At 41.5% G+C, this 23,951-nt stretch overlaps 1 protein-coding gene across 1 annotated transcript; it reads right to left on the minus strand.

Moving 5' to 3' along the window:
- Nucleotides 1-4,229: 4,229 nt before the first annotated feature.
- LOC110529486 (transmembrane protease serine 9) lies at nucleotides 4,230-22,950 on the minus strand. Its single transcript, XM_021611717.3, has 10 exons — nucleotides 22,650-22,950; nucleotides 14,999-15,019; nucleotides 9,564-9,726; nucleotides 9,100-9,368; nucleotides 8,817-8,962; nucleotides 8,401-8,719; nucleotides 7,733-7,904; nucleotides 5,800-6,065; nucleotides 5,409-5,518; nucleotides 4,230-5,005 (listed from the first exon to the last, which is right to left on the minus strand). Exons 1-10 carry the CDS (start codon nucleotides 22,702-22,704, stop codon nucleotides 4,709-4,711), a joined length of 1,818 nt encoding a protein of 605 aa, XP_021467392.1. The 5' UTR covers nucleotides 22,705-22,950; the 3' UTR covers nucleotides 4,230-4,708.
- Nucleotides 22,951-23,951: the final 1,001 nt, after the last annotated feature.

A 23,951-nucleotide genomic window follows, 5' to 3' on the forward strand; every position in this document is an offset into this window, starting at 1 on the left:
CCACATTTTGTTAAGTTACAACCTCATTCTAAAATTGATTAAATTGCTTTTTTTCCCTCATCAATCTACACACAAAAGCCCACAATGACAAAGCAAAAACAGTTATTTTGAAATGTTTGCAAATGTACAGTTGAAGTCGAAGTTTACATACTCTTAGGTTGGAGTCATTAAAACTCGTTTTTCAACCACTCCACAAATTTCTTGTTAACAAACTATAGTTTTGGCAAGTTGGTTAGGACATCTACTTTGTGCATGACACAAGTCATTTTTCCAACAATTGTTTACAGACAGATTATTTCACTTATATTTCACTATATCACAATTCCAGTGGGTCAGAAGTTTACATACACTAAGTTGACTGTGCCTTTAAACAGCTTGGAAAATTCCTGAAAATTATGTCATGGCTTTATAAGCTTCTGATAGGCTAATTGACATAATTTGAGTCAATCGGAGGTGTACCTGTGGATGAAAATCAAAAGAAATTAGCCATATAATATAATATATTGTAGACATCCAAAATAATGGTTCATCCTTGGGAGCAATTTCCAAACGCCTGACGGTTCCACATTCATCTATACAAACAATAGTACGCAGTATAAACCCCATGGGACCACGCAGCCGTCATACCACTCAGGAAGGAGACGGATTCTGTCTCCTAGAGATAAACGTACTTCGGTGCGAAAAGTGCAAATCAATCCCAGAACAACAGCAAAGGACCTTGTGAAGATGCTGGAGGAAACATGTACAAAGGTATCTATATCCACAGTAAAATTAGTCCTATATTGACATAACCTGAAAGGCCGCTCAGCAAGATAGAAACCATTGCCCTAAAACCGGCATAAAAAAGCCAGACTACGGTTTGCAACTGCACATGGGGACAAATATTGTATTTTTGGAGAAATGTCTACTGGTCTGATGAAACAAAAATAGAACTGTTTGGTCATAATGACCATTGTTATGTTTGGAGAAAAAAGGGGTCGCTTGCAAACCGAAGAACACCATCTCAACCGTGTAGCACGGGGGTAGAAGCATCATGTTGTGGGGAGCTTTGTTGCAGGAGGGACTGGTGTACTTCACAAAATAGATGGCATCATGAGAAAGGAAAAATATGTTGATATATTTAAGCAAAATCTCAAGACATCAGTCAGGAAGTTAAAGCTTGGTTGCAAATGGGTCTTCCAAAGTTGTGGCAAAATGGCCTAAGGACAACAAAATCAAGGTATTGGATTGGCCATCACAAAGCCCTGACCTCAACCCTATAGAACATTTGTGGGCAGAACTGAAAAGTGTGTGCGAGCAAGGAGGTCTACAAACCTGACTCAGTTACACCAGCTCTGTCAGGAGGAATGGGCCAAAATGCACCCAAGTTATTGTGGAAAGCTTGTGGAAGGCTACACAAAACGTTTGACCCAAGTTAAACAGTGGAGTTCCGTCTTCCGAATTAACCCAAGTTAAAAGGAGTTCCGTCCTCCGAATTAACTCTTAGAGACCTAAAGAGCACTTACATTTCAGTCATTAATTATTTTTTACCTTCTATCAGTCTCATATGAACGTCTTAAATTCTTGGTTATCTGCACGAACCCTAGTTTCCATAATGAATCAGCAATTTACAAAATTGGCTTAATTATTCATTTCCTAACTAAATAAATAATCACATAGAAATACTGTACATAACAAAAAAACAGTAGATATTGGTTACTAACAATAATAGAAATGTCCCTAGAGGGCTAAGCCGATATGATGGCTTGGCAGACAAAGGGAAGGGGGTGTGGACTGAGAAAAAGAGGGAAAAACAAAATGGATTCACTACACACAGTCTCTAATTATATTAATTGAAATGCTAATCCTTTGCACATGAACGGCCACTCATTATAGAATAATTGCAATTTATATATTTACGCCCGTATGGCGTGGTTGTCTTCTCTGTTGGAATCCTCGATCGTCCTGTAGGGTTCATCAGAGTCTCTGGTTAACTTTACCAGAAGTCACAATGTCTTTTGTGGTTTTAGGTTAGAATGGATACTTCAGAGTACCATTCAGAAATGTTGTCATAGATAGGTGCTTCGGCGGTTGTCTGTTTTTTCGTTCTAGACTTATGTAATTTCTAGCTGCAGACTAGTAATTACACATCTAAGATTTGCTCTCATTCTGTAGTGAGCAATAGTCTCAGAGTTGAACCATTTGCAACCTTAGCTTACACCGGGGTTTGCGTGGTCGAGATGTCCGGCTTACCGTGGGTCTCTTTGGCGTGAAGTGTACATTTTGTCACGGGTGGTTTTATACCTTTCAGTCGAAAAGGGCGGTTCCATGACGCCAACGTAATGTCTATGCTCACGTGGGAGTGGCCACTGACTAGTTCATCTTTATATGAAAATCCATACTCTCCTTTAGAAGATTAACATCACATTGCATCTTTTCACAAATAGTTTCATGTTTAATCGCATACGTTCCACAATATTTAGATGCAAACCTGACAGCTGGGAAATGTACAATTTAAGAGATACCGTTATGTGTCTTTCCTGTCCTTGATGAGATCACCAAATGAAACACACTCTACGTAACTGTCCCTGAAGTGTCCACGGACCATTCCCACATTCTCAAAAGTAGAGATATTGTTTAATTCTCCCATTTTGGGGATTAGGAGTTTGGCCAAGTCTCGTGCTTTGTTCTCTCTTTCCCTCAATACTGCATGTCCAAAGGGGAGAGGGTCCCTTACAGATATTTACGACCTGTCGTTAAGTCATAAAACTGTGGCGAGAGAGAGAGGAAGAGAGGGGCTATGATACTCCCCCCAGGGCATGTCATGACGAGCGTTGTACCTGAGACTCAAGGCTGCAATTGCTGCCAAAGGTGCTTCAACAAAGTACAGAGTAAAGGGTCTGAATGCTTATGTAAATGTGATATAAATAAATATGCTGAAATGTCTAAAAACCATGTTTTTGCTTGTCATTATGGTTTATTGTGTGTAAATTGATGGTAGGAATAAACCATTTAATCCATTTTAGAATAGGGTTGTAACGTAACAAAATGTGAAAAAGTCAAGGGGTCTGAATACTTTCTGTGCCACCATGTACCTGGTGGCACTGCAGAAACATCAACACACCCCAAGACCAAAATTCCTTTACATCGTGTCCCTGTGCCCTGTGGTATTTATGTTGGTGTTGTCAGATAATCTGACTTTGCCCGCCCCCAATGTCATGCCTAGAGACCTTGTAGAGTAGCAGGGAATTCATTTTTTAATTTTTTTAATTTTATTTATTTTTACCTTTATTTAACCAGGCAAGTCAGTTAAGAACACATTCTTATTTTCAATGACGGCCTGGGAACAGTGGGTTAACTGCCTGTTCAGGGGCAGAACGACAGAGTTGTACCTTGTCAGCTCGGGGGTTTGAACTCGCAACCTTCTGATTACTAGTCCAACGCTCTAACCACTAGTTTGCTCGCAACCAAGAGGTTGCAGTAAAAATACAGTTAATATTGTAATTTAGAAGATTTCACTGTAATCAGATTACAGCCATTTTACAGCAATACCACCCTACTTCATCTGAAAAAATACAGTCAATTGTAGATCCTGTATTTTTTTTTGCAACACCAGTAGCCAGTAATGTACTGGGAACCTTTAGCAAAGTGCTGAAATGTATGGTCCCAATTCATATGTGGCCGATCTCTATCATACCCACAAAGCACGAAAATTCAGGTCGTTGGCAACCAGGAGGTTGTAAGTTCAAATCACAGGTGAAGTTGAATCCCAAGTGTCATTTTACAGCAATAGCATCTTAATAGAGATGTAAAAATAGAACATTATTACTAATTACAATTAGTGTTTAACAGTGAAGTAATCCATTAGAATTGCTTTATAAATCAGGAATCTTGCAGCTTTTATATAATAAAAAAAAAATCTTACAAACTTTTTTGGTAGTTGTATGGCAGAGACATTGTGCTGCAAAGTAATTGTTTGTTTTATTTTTCTTTACAATTAATAGATACAGAAACTAGATAACTTCATAAAGCTTGCCAGCTGGAAGATTGGATTTTTTTTGTTGTTGAGGAAATAGTAACCATGATCGTTGGTTTCCAAGTAACACAAGGATAAGATATACATTTGCAATGAAGCTTAAAATAGCTTAGAGTAAATGTCATGAGTTAGTTTAGTTTATTGAAACATACCAAACCTGAGTATACATGTAGATATTTCAATAAAATAAACAAAGAAGCAAAACACCTTCATATTTATGCATTCATGATAAACATTTATTTTCATTTTTTTTTTACAGTATACAATTATTATATTTAATAGATAACATGACTTTAAAAACATAATATATGCCAACCTATTTTGTTTGTGTACATTACCGCCGTAAAACTGATATGTTAAACATGTCATCATTCACTGGAACTTTACATTGAAGTATACAATACCTTATAAAGGGTTTATAGGTAGTTTATTAATCAGTACCAATTAAACAGTTATTTGCTTGAAAAACATTATTTCACATAAAAGATTCCACCAATTAGTTATAACAATGTTTTACATCAAGTGTTACCTTCATTAGTTTCATTGTATGATTATTCCTGACTTTCACGCATTTGTCAAATTGCTAGTTTCTTTCTTTGGTGCCACAAATGTAATCCTCAAATTTCATTACCCTGGTTCTGGTGCATAAAGTTATATATTTTATAGACACTACCAAAAAGAGAGATTGAGGAACTACCAGCCTGACAGCAAGACCATGGCAAGAATGGGGAGAAAAAAATAAAATAAGAGTGAAAGAGAGAGGGGGCTGGGGGCTGCATTTCCTGTGTTGTTAGGGACAGTGGTTGTTGACGGGGTGGGGAAGTCACTGATCATCTTATTAAAAAAGGACACGAATCTGGAGGTTTTGGAAAAAATCTGCATCTTGGTCGCTCGCAAATTGGTATCATTTTCATCCTTATTCATTGTTATCACTCCAGCCTGGAACCATGCCAACCCAGACTTACACATCAGGGGACCACCTACATCTCCCTGTATAAAAAACAAAGCAGAAATAAATAGAATGGGATATTAATGAGAATCACTTAAACAGAGACAATACTTCTGACCTACACCAAACAGCAATGCCTAGCACTCTCCGCCATACATACAATTTTGAAGAAACAAAAATTAAAGCATCCAAGTGTAATTCTTTATGACTTGTTATAAGCATGTATGAACCTTTATAATGCCTTATAACATGGACTATACAGTATGCAATGGTTCTCTATGCATTCAATACACAACTCTCAAACTGACTGTTATTTTGTCCCGATCATTAAGATATGTTCATAAGACATTATAAAGAGATTGTACATGACAAGTCTTACTATGCATTATAACTGTATCATAATGCATTATACCTGGATGCTTTAAGTAAAGTAGCCCTTGTTACCTGTTCCAGGTTCATCGCTGTAGTGCAGATGTTCTCAGTGGAGGAGATGTTGCCACAGCTCATCACATTAGCCTGCTGCTCCCATAGACCCGTCCCAGTGGTGCCGTTCACTAGGATAGTGATTCATTTAGTTGGGTTAAAAACATCAGCTAATACGCATGGTCAATTGGTATCTATAATTTAAGTAAAATTACACGCATAGAAATATTCCACCACATGCCTGTGGTAGAATAAACTAACAAGGAATGTCCTAATAATATGGTGAACAAAACTTAACTGTTTTCATCATCTCATTTTCCCTAAAGAAATGATGAATTATTGAGTCATGTGCATCCATTACTTGAACACTGAATGGCCTTCCAGCATCTTGCAAACAAACACAGTTTCTTACCCTTGCCTTTGTCCTGGTTTCCCCAGCCTGTCACCCAGCACTGAGTCCCAGGTGGGAAACGTCCATCATTGCTCAGGTCTACACATATAGGCTGAAGGCAGCTGCTGAAATTCACAAAGTTTTCCAGCTGCAGCAGCGCAATGTTGGTCCCAGTTAGGTTGGTCAGGGTGATGTTCACAATGCCCAATGAAGCCTCAAAGACATCAGATCCTTTCTGCTTGTGCTCTCCCAGAAACACAGTCCACTCGTCGGGATTTAGATGTGAACTACAGGAACAGAAAACAGATATGGTCTTCGAAAAGCATTTAAAAATAGATTTTACAGGCCAATCTTTCTCCGCAATGTTGATTACAATGCATGTACACATATACTGCAATATGACTGGATTATGAGTAATTATGCTTGTTTAAAATGCATTATAAACTCAGCAAAAAAGAAACGTCCTCTCACCGTCAGTTGCGTTTATTTTCAGCGAACTTAACATGTGCAAATATTTGTATGAACATAACAAGATTCAACAACTGAGACATAAACTGAACAAGTTCTAAAGACATGTGACTAACATAAATGGAATAATGTGTCGCTGAACAAAGGAGGAGGTCAAAATCAAAAGTAACAGTCAGTATCTGGTGTGGCCACCAGCTGCATTAAGTACTGCAGTGCATCTCCTCCTCCAGATTTGCTGTGAGATGTTACCCCACTCTTCCAACAAGGCACCTGCCCCGGAGATTTCTGGGGAGAATGACCCTAGTCCTCACCCTCCGTGCTCAATGGGATTGAGATCCGGGCTCTTCGCTGGCCATTGCAGAACACTGACATTCCTGTCTTGCAGGAAATCCTGCACAGAATGAGCAGTATATGGCTGGTGGCATTGTCATGCTGGAGGGTCATGTCAGGAAGAGCCTGCAGGAAGGGTACCACATGAGGGACGAGGATGTCATCCCTGTAACGCACAGCGTTGAGAAAAGCTGCAATGACAACAAGCTCAGTCCGATGATGCTGTGACACACCACCAAAGACCATGATGGACCCTCCACCTCCAAATCAATCCTGCTGCAGAGTACAGGCCTCGGTGTAACGCTCATTCCTTTGGCAATAAACGCGAACCCGACAATCACCCCTGGTGAGACAAAATCATGACTCGTTAGTGAAGAGCACTTTTTTGCCAGTCCTGTCTGGTCCAGCGACGGTGGGTTTGTGCCCATAGGCGACGTTGTTGCCGGTGTCTGGTGAGGACCTGCCTTACAACAGGCTTACAAGCCCTCAATCCAGCCTCTCTCAGCCTATTGCGGACAGTCTGAGCACTGATGGAGGGATTGTGCATTCCTGATGTAACTCGGGCAGTTGTTGTTGCCATCCTGTACCTGTCCCGCAGGTGTGATGTTCAGATGCACCGATCCTGTGCAGGTGCTGTTACACGTGATCTGCCACTGCAAGGACGATCAGCTGTCCATCCTGTCTCCTTGTAGCACTGTCTTAGGCGTCTCACAGTACGGACATTGCAATTTTTTGCCCTGGCCACATCTGCAGTCCTCATGCCTCCTTGCAGCATGCCTAAGGTACGTTCACAGCAGGGACCCTGGGCATCTTTCTTTTGGTGTTTTTCAGAGTCAGTAGAAAGGCCTCTTTAGTGTCCTAAGTTTTCATAACTGTGACCTTAATTGCCTACCGTCTGTAAGCTGTTAGTGTATTAACGACCGTTCCACAGGTGCATGTTCATTAATTGTTTATGGTTCATTGAACAAGCATGGGAAACAGTGTTTAAACCCTTTACAATGAAGATCTGTGAAGTTATTTGGATTTTTACAAATGATCTTTGACAGACAGGGTCCTGTAAAAGGAACGTTTCTTTTTTTTTGCTGAGTTTAGTTATGGGTTCATAGAAAGTGTTATCCAACTGTTCTCAGTAAAGCTCAGTGCAACATTAATTTACCCAGGGAAGCATTGGGCAGCACTAAGGACAAATTCCTCTGTAATAAGTGTGCCGCTGCAAATATGGATCCCATTTCTGTGTAGATTGACCATCCAGGGCCAAGTTCCCTCCGCAACATAATAACTGTTGCCCCCTAGACAGGGACTCATAGGAGCACGGCCACATACTCGCCCTGAAAGGGAAAGAAGAAAACGGTAAGTAATGATACAAAGTAGTGTCGTAGTCTTTCACAGCTCAGCAAATAAAAAATACAAGTTAAGACACCACACTCTTAGAAAAAAAGGTGCTATCTAGAATCTAAAAGGGTTTATTGGCTGTCCCCATAGGAGAACCCTTTGAAGAAGCCTTTTTGGTTCCATGTAGAACTCTTTTGGTTCCAAGTAGAACACTTTTGGGTTCCATGTAGAACCCTTTCCACAGCAGGTTCTACCTGGAACCCAAAAGTGTTCTTCTATGGGGACAGCCGAATAACCCTTTTGGAACCTTTATCTAAGAGTGTAGCCACAGAGGTAGGAAACTTATGTGCAGCAGTGGTGGCTGTACTTCCAGTTGGGATCCTGGTTGGTGGCAAGCCAGGACAGGTATAACTACTGTCAGCATCTAACCCACAGGAGGTAAACAGGACGAAGCCTAGCTTGTCGATGCTGAACCTAAAATGAAAAACTCACCTTCTGCAGTTGAAATGACAGCGATATCTGGTGCTTTAGTTGTTGTTGTTTTTAGTTGTTGTTTAGTTGGTACATTTGTAGCAGGAGGTGGTAGGCCAGGACATGTGTAACTGCTGTCAGTATCTACCCCACTGGAGGTAAACTGGACAAAGCCTGGCTTGTCGGTAGTGATCTTGGAGTCGATCCAGGGCTGGTAGCGAGACACTCTGGTGTACACCCCAGGGAGATTGGGCCGAGCGCAGCCAAAACCCCAGCTCACAACCCCAGACTGGATCCAGACAGAGTTCTGTTTGGCCACCATTGGACCTCCAGAGTCACCCTGAAATGATGGAGCAAGGTAAGTCTTCCAATCCAGCAAACAACAAAGAATAGTTTAGGAACAGAGCAATAATGAAATGGGTTAGCATGGACTCTACCTGACATGAGTCCTTGCCCCCTGTCAGTACACCAGCACAAAGCATGTTGTCTGTGACTGAGCCGACCCCATTGAGGCAGTTACACTGTCTATTACCCAGAACTGGAACCTCCACTTCCTGCAGAGCCCGAGGGGAGGGGAGGAATTCTGAGGTAGAGGATGAGAGACAGACTCGTTATGAACATTCCATTTTCATTGGAAAAAAAATGTTTTCGGTCTGCAATGTACTGCTATTTCTCACAACACAATATGTCAATGACATCTCCATGCAAAGGTCTGCTCACTTCCTTCGTTGATTTTGCCCCAGCCAGTGACCCAGCTATCAGTTCCATTGTGGTAAAAACTGTCACTTGCTGCCAGACAGACGGGTCTGATATAGTTTGTGAAGTTGACTTGTGAGGTGAGTCTGAGCAGAGCAATGTCGTTGTCATTGGTGTCACTGTCGTAAACTGGATGTAAGACGATCTGAGCAACAGTTCTGGACACTTCGTTGGGGTTACTGCCCTCCTGGTTCTGTCGACCTAAGATGATGTTCCAATCATTTGGGCTTGAGCTTTGTTGGAACAGGAAGATTATATATATTTTTGCATCATATGAGAATTTTACAAAATATAATAATCCCATTAAACTAAAGTTGATTTTTCCTAAACTTATTTCAAGTAAGAGTTGCACTCAGCTGCATTACAGAGAGTTTGACATATTCCTTGAGCTACAACCTTTACGTCCTCTGTATCTCACGCTAACTCACCCAGAAAAGCAGTGGGCTGCAGACATCACCCACTCCTTGTTGATGAGGGACCCGCCACAAACATGGCCACCAAATTGGTGTACGCTAGCCTGCCAGGGCCAACTTCCTGCAGGGGCATCCTCACCCCCCACTATTTTGTTGTTGAATGAAGTGGTCCCACACACTTAAACAGAGATAAACAATGATGAGTGGAGTGGTGCCACATACTGGAACATAAGATATAATCAGAGTCTGAATTGAGTCACTAAGCCATAGAATACAATATGAAACCATGGGTAACACTACTTGACACCCAGCATCATAACCATGTCATAATATGTCATAACAGCTGACATAACCTGTCATAACCTGTTATAATATCGTCATAACACTGTCATGAAACATATATTTAGACCTGTTGTGACATATATTGCGTTATTTTATGGCTGATTATGACACCTACATAAGAGTGTCAAAAAACCCAAAACCTACCACACAAGGCAAAACAATCCATAACACCATAGCCTGTGTGTCAACAGTATGGTTATGTTATATATATATTTTTTAAATTTACCATATTAAATTGTCATTGTAATTGCACACACACTGATGTCAGATATGCAGCCACCCCAACGCGCAGACTCCCCAAAAATATGGAAGAAGGTACTCTGGTCAGATGAGATTAAAATTGAGCTTTTTGGGCATCAAGGAAAATGTCTGGCGCAAACCCAACACCTCTCATCACCCCGAGAACCCTATCCCCACAGTGAAGCACGGTGATGGCAGCATTATGATGTGGGGATGTTTTTCATTGGCAGGGACTGGGAAACTGGTCAGAATTGAAGTAATGATGTATGGTGCTAAATACAGGGAAATTCTTGAGGGAAACCTGTTTCAGTCTTCCAGAGATGTGAGACTGGGACGGAGGTTCACCTTCCAGCCTGACAATGTCCCTAAGCATACTGCTAAAGCAGCACTCAAGGGGTTTAAGGGGAAACATTTAAATGTCTTGGAATGGCCTAGTCAAAGCCCAGACCTCAATCCAATTGAGAATCTGTGGTATGACTTAAAGATTGATGTACACCAGTGGAACCCATCAAATTTGAAGGAGCTAGAGCAGTTTTGCCTTGAAGAATGGCAAAAATCCCAGTGGCTAGAGACATACCCCAAGAGACTTGCAGTTGTAATTGCTGCAAAAGGTGACAAAGTATTGACTTAGGGGGGTGAATAGTTATGCATGCTTAAGTTTTCTCTTTTTTTTCTTCTAATTTCTTGTTTGTTTCACAACAAAAAATATTTTTGCATTTTCAAAGTGGTAGGCATGGCGTGTAAATAAAACGATACAACCCCCTCAAAAAACTGCTGTAAGGCAACTGTCACGTTCTGACCATTATTTCCTTTGTTTTGTATTTATTTAGTATGGTCAGGGCTGGGGTGGGCAGTCTATGTTTGTTTTTCTATGATTTGGGGATTTGTATGTTTCGGCCTAGTATGGTTCTCAATCAGAGGCAGGTGTCATTAGTTGTCTCTGATTGAGAATCATACTTAGGTAGCCTGGGTTTCAGACCTGAGCTCACTCCTCGTGCTTATTATAAGCAGCACGTTACTGGTCAGGCACCATGTTATGCAGTTAAGCGCACGGTGTCGCCAGTACGTGCCCATAGCCCGGTGCGCTATCGGGCAGCCCCCCGAAGTAGTCATGCGAGTATGGGCATCGAGCCAGGGCGTATGGTGCCTTCTCAGCGTGTCTGGTCGCCGGTACGCAGTTTTGGTCCAGGGTATCCTATGCCGGCTCTGCGTACTGTGTCTCCAGGGCGCTGGGAGGGTGCAGTGCATCCTATGCCTGCGCTCCGCTCGTGCCGGGCAAATGTGGGAGTGGAGCCTAAGGGAGAGGTGCACGTAGTAGGCACTAGAGCTCCCGTGCTTACCCACAGCCCGGTTTAACCTGTGCCTGCACTCTGGAGGGTCTGGGCTAGAGTAGTGATCCAGCCTGGGGGAGTGGTGCCAAGGCTGCGCACCAGAGCTCCAGTGCTCCCCCACAGCCCGGTCCTTCAGGTGCCTCCTCCTAACACCATGCCTCCTGGAGGTCTCCCCAGCCTGGTGGGTCCTGTGGCAGCCCCACGCACCAGGCTGTCTCTCTGTCTCCTCCCTACAGGTTATCCCGCATGTCCGGCGCTGCCGGAGTCTCCCGCCTGTCCGGCGCTGCCAGAGCTTCCGCCCCTCAGTCCAGAGGTGCCAGAGCTCCTCCATCCAGCGCTGCCATAGCTTTCCTCCTCTCCAGCGCTGCCGGAGTCTCCAGTCTGCCCAGCGCCGCCTGAGCTACCCGTCTGCCCAGCACCATCAGAGCCGCCAGTCTGCAAGGAGCCGCCAGAGCCGCCAGTCTGCAAGGAGCCGCCAGAGCCGCCAGTCTGCAAGGAGCCGCCAGAGCCACCAGTCTGCAAGGAGCCGCCAATGCCGCCAGTCTGCAAGGAGCCGCCAGTGCCGCCAGCCAGCCAGGATCTGCCAGAGCCGCCATTCTGCCAGGATCTGCCAGAGCCGCCATTCAGCCAGGATCTGCCAGGGCCGCCATTCAGCCAGGATCTGCCAGAGCCGCCATTTAGCCAGGATCTGCCAGAGCCGCCATTCAGCCAGGATCTGCCAGGGCCGCCATTCAGCCAGGATCTGCCAGAGCCGCCATTCAGCCAGGATCTGCCAGAGCCGCCATTCAGCCAGGATCTGCCAGAGCCGCCAGTCAGCCAGGATCTGCCAGAGTCGTCAGCCAGTACGGGGCTGCCCCTCTGTCCCGAGCTGCCCCTCTGTCCCGAGCTGCCCCTCTGTCCAGTGGGGTCATTTAGAAGGGTCACCGTGGTTAGGAAGCCACGGAGGCGGACAATGAGGCGGACTAAGACTATGGTGAAGTGGGGTCCACGTCTCGCGCCAGAGCCGCCACCGCGGACAGACGCCCACCCAGACCCGCCCCTAGAGGTTAAGGTTTTGCGGCCGGAGTCCGCACCTTTGGGGGGGGGGGGGGGGGGGGTACTGTCACGTTCTGACCTTTATTTCCTTTGTTTTGTATTTATTTAGTATGGTCAGGGCGTGTGTTGGGGTGGGCAGTCTATGTTTGTTTTTCTATGATTTGGGGATTTGTATGTTTCGGCCTAGTATGGTTCTCAATCAGAGGCAGGTGTCATTAGTTGTCTCTGATTGAGAATCATACTTAGATAGCCTGGGTTTCACTGTTTGTTTGTGGGTGTTTGTTTCCGTGTCTGTGTTTTTCACCACACGGTACTGTTTTGGGTTTCGTTCATTCCACGTTTATTGTTTTTTGTATTCAGTTGTTCATGTGTACTATTTCTTATTAAAAGAACCATGGACACTTACCACGCCGCATATTGGTCCTCCGATCCTTCTCGCCTCTCCTCTTCGGAAGAAGAGGAGGAAATCCCTTACAGCAGCAAAAAGGGAAAAATGCCAAGGGGGTGAATACTTTTGCAAGCCACTGTACGTGATAGGGCTATTTGGCTTATATGATTATGATGGTCATAGCGCTTCTTGACAGTGTCATAAAGTGTATTTTCTTAGTCCAATTAAAGTGACACAGGAGGGTCATAATGCTTCTTGAGAGTGTCATAAAGTGTATTTTCTACAAGTTATAAAAATATGAGGGAAACAGATGACTGTAAACAATTTATGACAAAAACAACAAACGATTTAAGAAACAAACTTTCAAACGAAAGGAAACTTTTTGTCAGGGAAAAAACACATTTGAATACATATAGGTGTCATATCCAACCATAAAATAACGAAATATACACTATATATACAAAAGTATGTGGACGTCCCCTTCAAATTAGTGGATTCGGCTATTTCAGCCACTCCCATTGCTGACAGGTGTATAAAATCGATCACACAGCAACGCAATCTCCATAGACAAACATTGGCAGTAGAATAGCTCGTACTGAAGAGCTCAGTGACTTACATCGTGGCACCATCATAGGATGCAACCTTTCCACTAAGTCAGTTCGTCAAATTTCTTCCCTGCTAGAACTGCCCTGTCAAGTGTAAGTGCTGTTATTGTGAATTGGAAACGTCTATTAGCAACAACGATTCAGCGGCAAAGTGGTAGGCCACACAAGCTCACAGAATGGGACCGCCAAGTGCTGAAGCACGTAGAGCATAAAAATTGTCTGTCCTTGGTTGCAACACTCACTACCGAGTTCCAAACTGTCTCTGGAAGCAACTTCAGCACAAGAACTGTTCGTCTGGAGCTTCATGAAATGGGTTTTCATGGCCGATCAGTTGCACACAAGCCTAAGATCATAATGTGCAATGCCAAGCGTCAGCTGGAGTAGTGTAAGGCTTGCCGCCATTGGAGTCTGGAGCAGTGGAAATGCATTCTGTTGAATGATGAACCAAGCTTCATCATCTGGCAATCCAAAACCTGCCCCCATGCCTAGTACCAACTGTAAAATTTAATGGAAGAGGAATAATGGTCTGGGAATGTTTTTCATGGTTCGGGCTTGGCCCCTTAGTTCCAGTAAAGGGAAATCTAAATGCTACGGCATACAATGACATTCTCTGGACTTTGTGGCAACAGTTTGGGGAAGGCCCTTTCCTGTTTCAGCATGACAATGCACCCATGCACAAAGCAAGGTACATACATAAATGGTTTGTCGAGATCGGTGTGGAAGTACTTGACTGCACAGATCGCTGACGTCAACCCCATCGAACACCTTCGAGATTAATTGGAACGCAGACTGCGAGCCAGCCCTAATCGGCCAACATCAGTGCCGACCTTACTAAAGCTCTTGTGGCTGAAAGGCAGCAAGTCCAAGCAGCAATGTTCCAACATCTAGTGGAAGGCCTTCCCAGAAGAGTGGAGGCTGTTATAGCAGCAAAGGGGGGACCGGCTCTATATTAATGCCCATGATTTTGGAATGAGACGTTCGACGAGCAGGTGTCCATATGCTTTTAGGAATGTAGTGTACGTCACAACAGGTGTAAATATATGGGCCATGACAGTGTTATGACCATATTCTGACAGGTTATGACAAGTATGTCAGCTGTTATGACATATTATGACAAGTTTATGATCGTGTCATAAAGTGTTATGACACTGGGTGTCAAGTAAAGTGTTACCAAAACATGATTGGTGACACAGTGTGGAAATGAACCTTTGGCTTCACAGTAACATGATACACAGTATACATGATAAATAAAATAATCAGACATTAAAACATTAGCAGCACATCATTAAGATCATGGCAGCTGTCAAAATGTGCATGCAGGTATGTGGACTGATTACATTTTGTCAATAATGAAAACAAAGAATATCTCAAAGGTTGACATTTATAGTATGTTCTTATCGATCATGCTCTTTAAGTTAAACAAATAGCAAAAAGAAATGGCAGCAATGGGAGGGATGACCATTAATTTCTGTACACGTCTGGAGAATAAAATGTAGATCATGTTCTTACCATCAAGTTGACAATATGATTCTGAGAAAGAGAGGAAGTAATTGAGTTAATTCATTGTCTGATTGCCTCTATTAAACATGTTTGCTTTTGTGAAAATGCAGCTTGTGTATAACCATAATTGTTGAACATGTCACACCTCATTGCATGCTAGCTTGCATCAGCTGCACCTTTTCTTCAGTAGTGGATCAAACAAATAAAGCTAAAACATTAAATTCATGTTTTCATGAAGCTGAAAAGTCTCTGAAATGGAATGCTGTTGTATTATGAGTTGGATTAGAGTGTTTTATTTAATATTTTATTTAGGGGGCAGTTTAGCTTTAATATTGCAGATAGACTGTGGCTTCCATCAATGTAATTGTCTGCATAATTTCCAATCCCCCATACATATAAAAAAACAATATTTTCCTTTATTATTTTCTCCTAACCCTAACATCCTTCCCCTAATTGGATTAAACGAATGCACTACAACAATTAGGCTTCTACTTTCAGTTTATACATACTATATACATTTTATGGACACAGTATATTTTACAATCGTTTTTAGTCCCAGCCTTCAGCTACCCTCAACCCCTCCCATCTATCTCTGAAGACCATCCAGTTTTGATTTCTATTTGCCATATATTTTTTTGTTTTTCAACTCATAAAACTGAAAAGACTCTGAAATGGAATGATGTTGTAATATGAGTTGGATTGTAGTGTTTTATTATTTTATACATTTATGTATTTTATACATGTTTATTTTACAAGTATCTAAGTATATTTCTTTAAGAATGTGAGTACTTAAGCAGCAAACGCTGCCAACAAACTCTTAGGGTCTACATAAAGCTGTCCCGAGTGTGGAGCTTATGGCTGACTTGCTTCATATGGTTTCTACTGACTCCTTGTGGATTTGTGTACAGTAACTAGATAAGAACCACATTCTCCTTCAATAATAATGAATGTCGACATTTTGACTTTTGAACCATACACAAACTTTATCACATTTATGTTCAGTAAATTCACAATATTTGTTCTTATATAAATAATACGTAGCTCGTAAGTATAAGCAAGTTCAAGCAAACGAGCTGCGATGAGGTAGGCCTGGTTCAGCACTTTCGAAATGGACAGCGACAGAAATTCAGAGAGATATTAGTTCAGATAAATTCAGCAAGATGTTGAGGACTTAACTTTACTCTTCTTTAAGTCACCACGGAGAGAGAAAGAGAGAGAGAGAGACCCAGAATCAGCGGTTAGACTGCCATTTGAAGTATTTTATTAGGCCAGTGTGATGTAAAAAGGAAGGAGAATACAATCACAAGGATCCACTTTTATAGACAATATGCAGAAGCACTGACAGAGCATTGCACAAACAAAACAATCGCAATATGAACTGGAATTACACTCTTTCAGACAGATGTTTTAAACCCTTAAACCCAGACTTGAACCACACACCCTCCACTGGAAGCAAAATATTTTGGAAGCAAAATTATTTCTTTAGAATGCTTGCAGTTAGCCACTGCTTCCTTCCAAACCACTCATGGTTGAATTTGCAATTTCCGACTTGTTGTGTAATGTTTATGTCCAATGGCCCATGAGCACCGCAACGTTTTATCTCTAATTTCTCTTAATTTGACAAGGATATGACAATAATTGAAAAGGATTTGCCAGTAGATTGTCAAGTTGGTTCATGATGATGACTGCTAGCTTGCTAGCTAAGATTTTGAAAGTATGATTTTGACACGATCAGTCCGATCAAAGCTACTGTAGATAGTGAGTTGACATCATTTTATCTGTGGCCAATGACCTTCACACTTCTTGGATGGGCACTTCAAATATAACTCTATGGCAGCATCCAAGGGGCTTGAATTTTCGAGCTCTGTCCGTAGATTTTGTGGTGACGGAGTGTCCTCATGAGTGACAGAACCCTGAGCCAATCATGGCGCAACTAGAGAACATTACCGAACCCCACACTCTGCATTTCCACTGGCTGTCCCACCACTAGAGAAAGTATTGATCTAGGCTGAAATACCTGCATTTTGGAGCTACCTTACTCAAGAAATCGGCTTTATTAACTCAATATATATTTTTTACATTGTTTGTAAACTGATATGTGAGACGTATTAATGCCAAAATAACATGCAAAACCGTTCGTAATACATCATGTCAGTAAAGGATTTTCATCAACAATTGGCTTGTTTTGTTCTCACTATAGTAGCAAGCCATTCTATAGAAAAACATATTTTTACATTAACTATTTACTTTTGAGATGTATCTCTGGGAAGGATACTGCAACACTCAAAAAGGGCAATGAAAGATGCATGAAAAGTGTCATGACGCCTATGTATACACTGACTGTACAAAACAATAGGACACCTGCTCTTTCATTGACACTGACCAGGTAAATCCAGGTGAATGATATGACCCCTTATTGATGTCACTTCTTAAATCCACTTCAATCAGTGTAGATGAAGGGGAGGCAAAAGGTAAAGAAGGATTTTTAAGCCTCATTCTCTCTCACCAGTGCTGTACAGGTTCTTACTTTAGAATGACAGACATTCTGGATTTCAAACATTGTTAATGAAAAATTGTTTAAAACTATTTTTTAAAGTCGCAACATGCCAAATAGTGTCTCCATAGTGTCTCTATCATCTCTAGTACCAGTACTGCACCAGTGGTTACTTAAAACAATATATATCCTCAGCACTCTTTACACAAAACCCCATAATGACAAAGTGAAAACAAGTTTTTAGAAAAAAAAATACAAATAAAAAACTGAAACACTTATTTACATAAGTATTCAGAACGTTTGCTATGAGACTCAACATTGAGCTCAGGTGCATCCTGTTTCCACTGATCATCCTTGAAATGTTTCAACAATTTCATTGGATTTCACCTGTGGTAAATTCAATGGATTGGACATGATTTGGAAAGGCACACACCTGTCAATATATGGTCCCACAATTAACAATGCATGTCAGAGCAAAAACCAAGCCATGAAGTTGAAGGAATTGTCTGTAGAGACAAAAACAAAGGAACTAAGGTCAGAGCGTGACACCTACAGTGAAGCATGGTGGTGACAGCATCATGCTGTGGGGATGTTTTTCAGCGACAGGTACTGGGAGACTAGTCAGGATTAAGGATAGAATGAACGGAGCCAAGTACAGAGAGATCCTTGATGAAAACCTTCTCCAGAGTTCTCAGGACCTCAGACTGGGGCGAAAGTTCACCTTCCAACAGGACAACGACTCCAAGCACACAGCCAAGACAACACAGGAGTGGCTTCGAGACAAGTCTCTGAATGTCCTTGAGTGGCCCAGCCAGAGCCCAGACAGAGCAAATATCTCTGGAGAGACCTGAAAATAGCTGTGCAGCAACGCTCCCCATCCAACCTGACAGAGCTTGAGAGGATCTACAGAGAAAAATGGGAGAAACTCCCCAAACACAGGTGTGCCAAGCTTGTAGCGTCATACCCAAGAAGACTCAAGGCTGTAGTCGGTGCCAAAGGTGCTTCAACAAAGTACTAAGTAAAGGGTCTGAATACTTATGTAAACGTGATACTTCAGTGTTTTATTTTTAATAAATTATCAAACATTTCTAAAATCTTGTTTTTGCTTTGTCATTATGGGATATTGTGTAGATTGATGAACTATTTAATCAATTTTAAAATATATGTTTTTATTTAGCTTTTATTTAACCAGGTAGGCCAGTTGAGAACAAGTTCTCATTTAAAACTGCAACCTGGCCAAGATAAAGCAAAGCAGTGCGACACAAGCAACACAGAGTTACACAAGGGATAAACAAACGTACAGTCAATAACACAATAGAAAAATGTACAGTGCCTTGTGAAAGTATTCGGCCCCCTTGAACTTTGCGACCTTTTGCCACATTTCAGGCTTCAAACATAAAGATATAAAACTGTATTTTTTTGTGAAGAATCAACAACAAGTGGGACACAATCATGAAGTGGAATGACATTTATTGGATATTTCAAACTTTTTTAACAAATCAAAAACTGAAAAATTGGGCGTGCAAAATTATTCAGCCCCTTTACTTTCAGTGCAGCAAACTCTCTCCAGAAGTTCAGTGAGGATCTCTGAATGATCCAATGTTGACCTAAATGACTAATGATGATAAATACAATCCACCTGTGTGTAATCAAGTCTCCGTATAAATGCACCTGCACTGTGATAGTCTCAGAGGTCCGTTAAAAGCGCAGAGAGCATCATGAAGAACAAGGAACACACCAGGCAGGTCCGAGATACTGTTGTGAAGAAGTTTAAAGCCGGATTTGGATACAAAAAGCTTTCCCAAGCTTTAAACATCCCAAGGAGCACTGTGCAAGCGGTAATATTGAAATGGAAGGAGTATCAGACCACTGCAAATCTACCAAGACCTGGCCGTCCCTCTAAACTTTCAGCTCATACAAGGAGAAGACTGATCAGAGATGCAGCCAAGAGGCCCATGATCACTCTGGATGAACTGCAGAGATCTACAGCTGAGGTGGGAGACTCTGTCCATAGGACAACAATCAGTCATGTATTGCACAAATCTGGCCTTTATGGAAGAGTGGCAAGAAGAAAGCCATTTCTTAAAGATATCCATAAAAAGTGTTGTTTAAAGTTTGCCACAAGCCACCTGGGAGACACACCAAACATGTGGAAGAAGGTGCTCTGGTCAGATGAAACCAAAATTGAACTTTTTGGCAACAATGCAAAACGTTATGTTTGGCGTAAAAGCAACACAGCTGAACACATCATCCCCACTGTCAAACATGGTGGTGGCAGCATCATGGTTTGGGCCTGCTTTTCTTCAGCAGGGACAGGGAAGATGGTTAAAATTGATGGGAAGATGGATGGAGCCAAATACAGGACCATTCTGGAAGAAAACCTGATGGAGTCTGCAAAAGACCTGAGACTGGGACGGAGATTTGTCTTCCAACAAGACAATGATCCAAAACACAAAGCAAAATCTACAATGGAATGGTTCAAAATAAACATATCAAGGTGTTAGAATGGCCAAGTCAAAGTCCAGACCTGAATCTAATCGAGAATCTGTGGAAAGAACTGAAAACTGCTGTTCACAAATGCTCTCCATCCAACCTCACTGAGCTCGAGCTGTTTTGCAAGGAGGAATGGGAAAAAATTTCAGTCTCTCGATGTGCAAAACTGATAGAGACATACCCCAAGCGACTTACAGCTGTAATCGCAGCAAAAGGTGGCACTACAAAGTATTAACTTAAGGGGGCTGAATAATTTTGCACGCCCAATTTTTCAGTTTTTGATTTGTTAAAAAAGTTTGAAATATCCAATAAATGTCATTCCACTTCATGATTGTGTCCCACTTGTTGTTGATTCTTCACAAAAAAATACAGTTTTATATCTTTATGTTTGAAGCCTGAAATGTTGCAAAAGGTCGCAAAGTTCAAGGGGGCCGAATACTTTCGCAAGGCACTGTATATACAGTGTGTGCAAATGTAGAAAGATTAGGGAGGTAAGGCAATAAATACTGTAAGTCATAGTGGTGAAATAGTTACAATTTAGCAATTAACATTGGAGTGATAGTTGTGCAGAAGATGAATGTACATGTAGAGATACTGGTGTGCAAAGGAGCAAAAAAATAAATAACAATAAGGGGATGAGGTAGTTGGGTGGGCTATTTACAGATGGGCTGTGTACAGGTGCAATGATCGGTAAGCTGCTCTGACAGCTGATGCTTAAAGTTAGTGAGGGAGATATAAGACTCCAGCTTCAGAGATTTTTGCAATTCATTCCAGTCAATGGCCACAGAGAACTGGAAGGAAAGGTGGCCAAAGGAGGAGTTGGCTTTGGGGGTGACCAGTTAAATATACCTGCTGGAGCGCATGCTACAGTGACCAGTATGGTGACCAGTGAGATGAGATAAGGCGGGGTTTTACCTAGCAAAGACTTATAGATGACCCGGAGCCAGTGGGTTTGGCGACGAATATGAAGCGAGGGCCAGCCAACGAGAGCATACAGGTCGCAGTGGTGGGCAGTAAATGGGGCTTTCGTGACAAAACGGATGGCACTGTGATAGACTACATCCAATTTGCTGGGTAGAGTGTTGGAGGTTATTTTGAAAATGACATTGCCGAAGTCGAGGATCAGTAGGATAGTCAGTTTTACAAGGGTATGTTTGGCAACATGAGTGAAGGATGCTTCGTTGCAAAATAGGAAGCCGATTCTAGATTTAATTTTGGATTAGAGATGCTTAATTTGAGTCTGGAAGGAGTGTTTACAGTCTAGAAAGACACCTAGGTATTTATAGTTGTCCACATATTGTAAGTCAGAACTGTTCAGAGTAGTGATGCTTGACAAGCAATGAGACAATTGTAAACTCGAGATGATTAGATGGCCATGTTGGTATGAAGGCCAGATTGTGAATTTAGCCATAGAATGAATTGCCTCTTGCTGATTATCCCTTTCTTAGTTTGTTTGTAAATTCACATCAGAATAACACCTGTCAAAAATGTTCGGTGTCAGTAAACGTCGGCAAAAATGCTTAATTAAATTGTTGCCAGCTGCACAGTTAGTAAACAACGCTCTGGATAACATGTAACCAGCCTAACTAGCCTAACCATCTGATTTGATTTGACCAGCTCTACTAGGGTGCACTCTGGCACACCAAATTGAATTTACGAACACACCCCAATTCAATCTGAAACAAGTATTCAACAATGGCAACTATTCAAAATATTTGTGGACAACAGCTCCCATGTATCTTGTCACTATATCCATAATCTTTGATAGTATGCAACATTTCTAAAATCAAATATGGTTTAAATTCCAGGATGCATCACTAATTTCAGCTCTTCATCTATTAGAATTGAATTAATACTTTTCCACAATGCATTGGAAGTGGGGGGCTGTGAGTGATAGGCGCTAGTTCTCTTCAGGTAACCAACAACAAAACCAGGTTAGTTCATTGGGAAGATTCCCAAAGATTCTGTGGTGGTGCTCAAATGTAGGCAAAGTAGTTTATGTTCTTTTTAAAAGTATAATGAAAATTGTATTTTAGGTTACATCTTTGAAAACATTAGTATTTTTTATTAAATTTTTTACCCAGAGTGTATTTCTGTTTTCTCACTGAAAAGTGTTTATTGTTCTCGTCAGAGCTTTTCAACTAAATACTAAACCATATTTTGATTTATGAATGTGTCGTCTTGTTATTGATGTGATGTTATTCAGGCCTTTTGATTTTAACAGATTGCTTTAGTTTTGTAGGCATGCATTTAATTTATGGATCAAGCCTTAGCAGTCATTCTGATCTCGTTCCCAATGATCAGTGCTTTAGTTTGTAATGTTGCTGTCCAGTGGTTCTGAATTTGTGACTGAATTTGCACCCGACGGTCCACGTTTTTCTGTGCAATAACATTTTGATTTGAACAGTTGAAAAATGTTGGTGTGTGTCCTAGGCTTTTTATATTTAGCCTATGTATGTTACAGCGCTTTGGTTTCACTAATGAATATGTTGATATGGAACCAAATGATCTGTTTCAGTAGGCTACTTGCTTAATAGTATGCAACGATGAGTAAATAGTATGTAGTTTAAGTATGTGGTACACTAGTATGGGTATTCGGACAAGGCCGTAGACAATCCCACTCCTGCCACAGAAAAGTATAGTGGTCAATCTAATACGCTCAAAAAGACTTACCTTGAATTAGGAGACTTGCCACCGTCAATAAACATACCAATTTCTTCACAGACATTTCTTAAGTGTTATGTACAAAGCCCATGTATTTGCTCTTTAAATATCCCTCATGCTATCCTTCATTGCCTACACCCCTCCCTTATGACACCCCACACACTACACCCTCTTCTTTTGTTCTTCTAATCACTCAACTTTATTTCCTTGTTGGTCTACATTGGCTATCCTGAGGCCACTCATTAGACAGGTATGGCCAAACACTGATTAGCTGTGATATTTGTTTGTGCTTAGGTCATTTAATAAGGCTGGAAAGGCTAAGAATAGTGTACAGTGGTTTCCATTCATCTCCATCAATTAAACATTAACCCTACATTCTCAAACAAAGTGATAGTTACTACCAAAACAAGGTTATTCATTTTGTAGGGGGAAACACTTTTTTTTAATTGTGGAGAACCTTTTCATATCAGTTCTTTGAACAAGCCTTTGTGTATGGTTCTTCATTACACTGTTAAACATTTCCCGGGTGGTTGCAGTGAAAAAACTGTAAATATACAAAAAGTTCATGTATTTTTAGAACTGGATAAGGTATTATTGCTGTAAGGGACAGTATGCTGCTGTATTCTGATTACTTCGGAGTCAACCTCACTTGGGATTTTAACTCACAACCTCTCGGTTGCCATCAACCTGACTTTCCTACGCCACCGGGCCTGTGGTTATGATAGAGATTATTAAAAGCATATTTGGGGGCATGGTCTAAAATATGTTGTATTTGTGCCAATGTGTTTTGGTATTTGTCTTTGTTGTTATTTTGATGAAGGTTGAGCACCTCATTTGTCTACTCCCAGTTCTACAGTCTTTGTAAACGCTTGTGACAATCAACAACTGCACTGTTGAGTGGTTACTGCATTTTCGAGGAACTTAATGGGAGTTGGTCATCAGGAAGTTAATGTTTATTTTTCAATAATCGTGTCAGCTCGCTGCAAGTAGTTAATGCATAAACTTGTTCTGGGTGATCTTTCACACTCACTGACCTGACAATGTGTCAGGAAAGTCAGTTTGCTGTCCACCAAGAGGTTGAGACCAGGTGAGGCTGAGTCCCAAGTGTGGTTACCTTAAAGAATGCTTAGTAGTTGTCAACTAATGTTAAACAATCTTGTAATCAGTAATGTCCAGTTGACAGCTAGTTGCTAGTTACTAGCAGTTACTGACTATTAAATTACTGTGAATTTTACAATAACTTACTGACAGCTAGTAATGTAAAATTCACAGCAACTTCCAGGCAACTAACTGCAATTAAGTTACTGTGAA

Source organism: Oncorhynchus mykiss, chromosome 1 (assembly GCF_057628025.1).
Source record: "Oncorhynchus mykiss isolate SJ-2025 chromosome 1, ASM5762802v1, whole genome shotgun sequence".
Lineage (NCBI taxonomy): Eukaryota > Metazoa > Chordata > Actinopteri > Salmoniformes > Salmonidae > Oncorhynchus > Oncorhynchus mykiss.

Coding starts and splice junctions, on each gene's coding strand:
- LOC110529486 (XM_021611717.3), bottom strand. CDS start 22,704: ATGTCTGTGAAGAAATTGGTATGTTTATTGACGGTGGCAAGTCTCCTA. Junction 8,720..8,816: donor GGGGCAAGGACTCATGTCAG/GTAGAGTCCATG, acceptor CCATCATTTCAG/GGTGACTCTGGAGGTCCAAT. Junction 5,519..5,799: donor AAACCAGGACAAAGGCAAGG/GTAAGAAACTGT, acceptor TCACTATCCTAG/TGAACGGCACCACTGGGACG.